Source organism: Physella acuta, unplaced genomic scaffold, assembly GCF_028476545.2.
Source record: "Physella acuta isolate Inbredline_101_S28 unplaced genomic scaffold, ASM2847654v3 ptg000058l, whole genome shotgun sequence".
Classification (NCBI taxonomy): Eukaryota; Metazoa; Mollusca; class Gastropoda; family Physidae; genus Physella; species Physella acuta.
The window spans coordinates 423,879-430,479 of record NW_026731578.1 but is presented as its reverse complement, the minus strand read 5'-3'; the positions used below and the strand labels follow the sequence as shown (position 1 = coordinate 430,479).

The 6,601-nt window shown below is 45.2% G+C and overlaps 1 protein-coding gene across 1 annotated transcript; it reads right to left on the bottom strand.

Moving 5' to 3' along the window:
- Positions 1 to 1,271: 1,271 nt before the first annotated feature.
- On the bottom strand, positions 1,272 to 1,610 carry LOC131947732 (uncharacterized). The gene has a single exon (XM_059309018.1). The coding sequence runs from the start codon at positions 1,608 to 1,610 to the stop codon at positions 1,272 to 1,274; it is 339 nt and encodes a 112-aa protein (XP_059165001.1).
- Between the last annotated feature and the right edge of the window lie 4,991 nt (positions 1,611 to 6,601).

Sequence of the window (6,601 nt, the reverse complement as noted above, 5' to 3'; positions counted from 1 at the left end):
GAGAACCTGTTCTCTTCACCTCCCCCTCCCCTTAACATGATGCTTGTCTTAACACCCCCAGCCCCTCCCACCCGCTCCCCACCCCCAGTGTTTTGGGAATATTTAGATTTTAATATATGACACATTATGTGGTGTTGTCACATTTTGTGGTGTTGTCACATTTTGTGGTGTTGTCACATGTTGTGGTGTTGTCACATGTTGTGGTGTTGTCACATTTTGTGGTGTTGTCACATTTTGTGGTGTTGTAGCATTTTGTCACGCCTTTCCATTTTGATTTGTTTCGTCACATACTTGCCATACAGCGCTAATGTCAAACACTTAGAAATGTCAGGATGTGTCACGATATTTCACATTTTGTCACGCTATGTCACGGTATGTCACCATATGTGACGCTATGTCACATTGTCATAACCCCAACAAGTGACGTGTCTTTAAAATGTTTTCACAAAGCACCAGTACAAAGGCAGGTGCTAATCTACTGCACCTACAGTAGTGCACATCTATAACAGTGGAAACTTGTGATATTAAGCTCATCTATAACAGTGGATCATTGTGATATTTAGCTCATCGATAACAGTGGATCATTGTGATATTAAGCTCATCTATAACAGTGGAAACTTGTGATATTAAGCACATCTATAACAGTGGAAACTTGTGATATTAAGCTCATCGATATCAGTGGATAATTGTGATATTTAGCTCATCGATAACAGTGAATCATTGTGATATTAAGCTCATCTATAACAATGGAAACTTGTGATATTAAGCTCATCGATATCAGTGGATCATTGTGATGTTTAGCTCATCGATAACAGTGGATCATTGTGATATTAAGCTCATCTATAACAGTGGAAACTTGTGATATTAAGCTCATCTATAACAGTGGATCATTGTGATATTTAGCTCATCGATAACAGTGGATCATTGTGATATTTAGCTCATCGATAACAGTAGAAACTTGTGATATTAAGCTCATCGATAACAGTGGAAACTTGTGATATTAAGGTTTTCCTCAATACAGTGCAATATCCCCCCCCTCAGTTCGAACATCCTTCAACACCACCATAGAGCCCCCCCCCCCCCCACCTGCTCAGCCTATCTTGTCTCACGACGGTATAAACCTCCCTCCCCTGCCCCAACCCCACGGTCGTGCTGATAAATTATTCGCCATTGAATGTCCCCCCCCTCACTAAAACAGAAAACAAACAACTCCCATTTCCTTTCTGTGGCCGGGTGCTGGCACCAGTTAGAGGGCTATTTCCGTCCTGGTCCTACTCAACACAGCTGGGGGACATAGCGGCCCCACCCTCAGCCATAGCGGCCCCACCCTCAGCCATAGCGGCCCCACCCTCAGCCATAGCGGCCCCACCCTCAACCATAGCGGCCCCACCCTCAGCCATAGCGGCCCCACCCTCAGCCATAGCGGCCCCACCCTCAGCCATAGCGGCCCCACCCTCAGCCATAGCGGCCCCACCCTCAACCATAGCGGCCCCACCCTCAGCCATAGCGGCCCCACCCTCAGCCATAGCGGCCCCACCCTCAACCATAGCGGCCCCACCCTCAGCCATAGCGGCCCCACCCTCAGCCATAGCGGCCCCACCCTCAACCATAGCGGCCCCACCCTCAGCCAACCTGACCCTACTCAACACAGCTGGACATAGCGGTCCCACCCTCAGACATAGCGGCCCCACCCTCAGCCAACCTGATGCTACTCAACACAGCTGGACATAGTCGACCCCCATTATAACAAACAGCCGAACCCCTTATAACATACGAGATGAACTCTATATAACAGTCAATTTGTCAAACAAAAGCCACAGATAAATTCTGTTCCAATTTTGTTCCACAAAGCAAACACCATCGACCACACCCTCTTTGACCCCTCCTCCACCGCCCCCTGCTCTATGACCCCTCTATCCAATCTCCGCTTGTTGCCATCCAGTATGTGATAACTTCTCACACTCGCCCTGCTCTGGATAAATGGACCAAAATATTTGGGAAACACATGTCATACCGTCTACACAACCACCGTGATCTCGTGTTTATGTAGCCACCCACACATCGACCGTGATCTCATGTTGATGACGTCATACCACCCACACATCGACCGTGATCTCATGTTGATGACGTCATACCACCCACACAACGACCGTGATCTCATGTTGATGACGTCATACCACCCACACAACGACCGTGATGTTGATGTGGCCACCCACACAACGACCGTGATGTTGATGTGGCCACCCACACAACGACCGTGATGTTGATGTGGCCACCCACACAACGACCGTGATGTTGATGTGGCCACCCACACAACGACCGTGATGTTGATGTGGCCACCCACACAACGACCGTGATGTTGATGTGGCCACCCACACAACGTCCATTATATCGATGTGGCCACCCACATATCGACCGTGATCTCATGTTGACGTGGTCACATTAACATACCTTTAATAAAACCAGACATTTGGTTTAATTACATTATTTCATTTAAGACACTGTCATCATCGTCATCATTTATGTGAATGATGACCCCTTGTGACCCCTTGTGAAGCATAAGGACGCCACTACACATCTGCATCGTTTAAGGCTCCGTTTAAGACAGTTCCTCCAAGTTAGGCCCACGACATTCCAGCTGCTTGCACCTCACTGACAACTGATCTAAAGCTGGCTTTAGTCTACAGTCTACACACATTTAGCCAATGGCTTGTGTCTTGGGCCTCCATTTCTACTCCTTGAACTAAATCTGTTTTTTTTGCCAACTTGTTGATATATGTTGTCTAACTACACATTGACACATGTTGACATCGACCAAAAATATTTGTTGTCTAACTACGCATTGACACATGTTGACATCGACAAAAATTGTCTAACTACGCATTGACGCATATTGACATTGACAAACACATTTGTCTAACTGCGCATTGACACATGTTGACATCGACAAAAAAAAAAATCTGGATGTGGGGTAAAGCACCCAACGCTGGCACCAGTCACACGAAAATGAAATCACACGGCATGTAGCAACATGGTTGTCAACATTCAATTCACGGCCACACCGCCGATTAATAGCGGCCTCATTTCCTGAGCGCGTGATGGAACATGTATTCCTGCGCTGTGGCGTCAGCAGGAAAAAATAGAACCGGAAGAGGAAATTTGATAAACCTTGTCTTGCCGGCTAATTTGTTTTTGTTTTATTTTCGTTGAAAACTTCTTTTTGAAGTGATTAATTTTTAATAGGTAATTTTAATAGGTTATTTTGAAATAATAAAAGTCTTTTATTTTGTTGACGTCTATTCGTTTGTTGGGTGTTGGACTCATTAACACAACACGTGCGAACTATATTGTTAGCACGTGCAATATGAGGGATTGGGGGGGGGGAATCATAAGCACTATAACAGATACTGCTAGTTTCTGTCGAAATAAAAGTCATACAAAGTGTGAACTACAAACTTAAGTCCTACAAAGTAAGGTAATACAAAGTAAGATAATACAAAGTGAGGTAATATAAAGTAAGGTCCTATCCAGTTTTGTCATTTTCTAACGAAATTAAGAAACCAATATTCCAATACGTTGATGTGATCAAACAGTTTAAGATTAGAACATCCATAGTCTTCACTTATCACGTTGCTCTCACCTGTCATGTAGCCCCCACATTATGTAGCCCCCACATTATGTAGCCCCCACATTATGTAACCCTCACATATCATGTAGCCCCCACATTATGTAGCCCCCACATTATGTAGCCCTCACTTATCATGTAGCCCCCACATTATGTAGCCCTCACTTATCATGTAGCCCCCACATTATGTAGCCCTCACTTATCATGTAGCCCCCACATTATGTAGCCCTCACATATCATGTAGCCCCACATTATGTAGCCCTCACATATCATGTAGCCCCCACATTATGTAGCCCTCACTTATCATGTAGCCCCCACATTATGTAGCCCCCACATTATGTAGCCCCCACATTATGTAGCCCTCACTTATCATGTAGCCCCCACATTATGTAGCCCTCACCTAACACGAAGCCCCCACTTATTTTGTTGATTAAAAGAACAGCAAGAAATCTAGATTATGTTAAGGTTTGACGTTGCTATGTATCTTTGATTAAACTTTCAATTTTTTGCCAAGTAGTGGGCAAAGTTTTTTTCTCACTCAAGTCAACATAATACACAAATGTGTTGAAGCTACACACATGTGTTACACAGATGTGTTACAGGTACACAGATGTGTTGACGTGACTAGGTGCAGAGTTTCTTCCAGACATCTCTTCGGGGGCGAAGCCCCCCCCCCCCGAAAATTTTTACCGCCCCCCCCCCCCGAACGAAATGAAATTTATATAATTTATATATAAAATATATACTTTTAACAGTGTCCGCCCCCCCCCCCCCCCGAAGAAAGTTTACCGCCCCCCCCCCCGAAAATTTCAAGTGCCCCCCCCCCCCCCCCCGGAGAAAAAAGTCTGGAAGAAACACTGACTAGGTGTGATACCGACTGATATTTCAGGACTTCAGTGAAAAAACAAATAAAGCTTTTCACTTGACAAAAAGATACAATTTATCTTCATCAAGTCTGTGTATCTTCAACATGTGTATGTGTTGTATGTTGACGTGACGTCACGAACAGATACAAGCTGTTGATGACATCATGACCTACACCAAACTGTTGATGACATCATGACCTACACCAAACTGTTGATGACATCATGACCTACACCAAACTGTTGATGACCTACACCAAACTGTTGATGACATCATGACCTACACCAAACTGTTGATGACCTCATGACCTACACCAAACTGTTGATGACATCATGACCTACACCAAACTGTTGATGACCTACACCAAACTGTTGATGACCTACACCAAACTGTTGATGACATCATGACCTACACCAAACTGTTGATGACCTACACCTAACTGTTGATGACCTACACCAAACTGTTGATGACCTACACCAAACTGTTGATGACATCATGACCTACACCAAACTGTTGATGACCTCATGACCTACACCAAACTGTTGATGACATCATGACCTACACCAAACTGTTGATGACATCATGACCTACACCAAACTGTTGATGACATCATGACCTACACCAAACTGTTGATGACATCATGACCTACACCAAACTGTTGATGACCTACACCAAACTGTTGATGACCTACACCAAACTGTTGATGACATCATGACCTACACCAAACTGTTGATGACATCATGACCTACACCAAACTGTTGATGACCTACACCAAACTGTTGATGACCTACACCAAACTGTTGATGACATCATGACCTACACCAAACTGTTGATGACATCATGACCTACACCAAACTGTTGATGACATCATGACCTACACCAAACTGTTGATGACATCATGACCTACACCAAACTGTTGATGACATCATGACCTACATCAAACTGTTGATGACATCATGACCTACACCAAACTGTTGATGACATCATGACCTACACCAAACTGTTGATGACATCATGACCTACACCAAACTGTTGATGACATCATGACCTACACCAAACTGTTGATGACCTACACCAAACTGTTGATGACATCATGACCTACACCAAACTGTTGATGACATCATGACCTACACCAAACTGTTGATGACATAATGACCTACACCAAACTGTTGATGACATCACGACCTACACCAAACTGTTGATGACATCATGACCTCCACCAAACTGTTGATGACCTACACCAAACTGTTGATGACATCATGACCTACACCAAACTGTTGATGACCTACACCAAACTGTTGATGACATCATGACCTACACCAAACTGTTGATGACATCACGACCTACACCAAACTGTTGATGACATCATGACCTACACCAAACTGTTGATGACCTACACCAAACTGTTGATGACATCATGACCTACACCAAACTGTTGATGACATCATGACCTACACCAAACTGTTGATGACATCATGATCTACACCAAACTGTTGATGACATCATGACCTACACGACAAGCCTGTTCAGTCAACCGTGCAGCAGATAATTAGCGTGACAATCAATTCCACCAGCTTACAACGTGACCGGCGTGACAGTAAATGACGTTGTTAGAGATAACACCGTGACCCTGTGGTCTGGTCAAGCCTCGACCGTTGGCTTGTTGGTCAACCCTCGACCCTGGGCTGTTTGGTCAACCCTCGACCGTTGGCTGTTTGGTCAACCCTCAACCCTCGGCTGTTTGATCAAGCCTCGACCATTGGCTGTTTGGTCAACCCTTGACCGTTGGCTGTTTGATCAAGCCTCGACCATTGGCTGTTTGGTCAACCCTCGACCCTCGGCTGTTTGGTCGACCCTCGACCGTTGGTTGGTTGATCAACCCTCGACCGTTGGCTGGTTGGTCAACCCTCGGCTGTTTGGTCAACCCTCGACCCTCGGCTGTTTGGTCAACCCTCGGCCGTTGACCGTTTGCTCGAGGATTCAAATATTGATTGCGTCCACCTGATTGGCTGCAGCTAGGGTCCAGGCAATTACCCAAACTTCCCCGTGTTAAGCCCAGTTCTATCACATCCTTACCTTCATTCTCTGCCGGTCTCTGCCGGTCTCTGCCGG

Bases quoted from the DNA above. Each gene is read 5' to 3' on its own strand.
- LOC131947732 (XM_059309018.1), bottom strand. From the start codon at position 1,610: ATGGTTGAGGGTGGGGCCGCTATGGCTGAGGGTGGGGCCGCTATGGCT.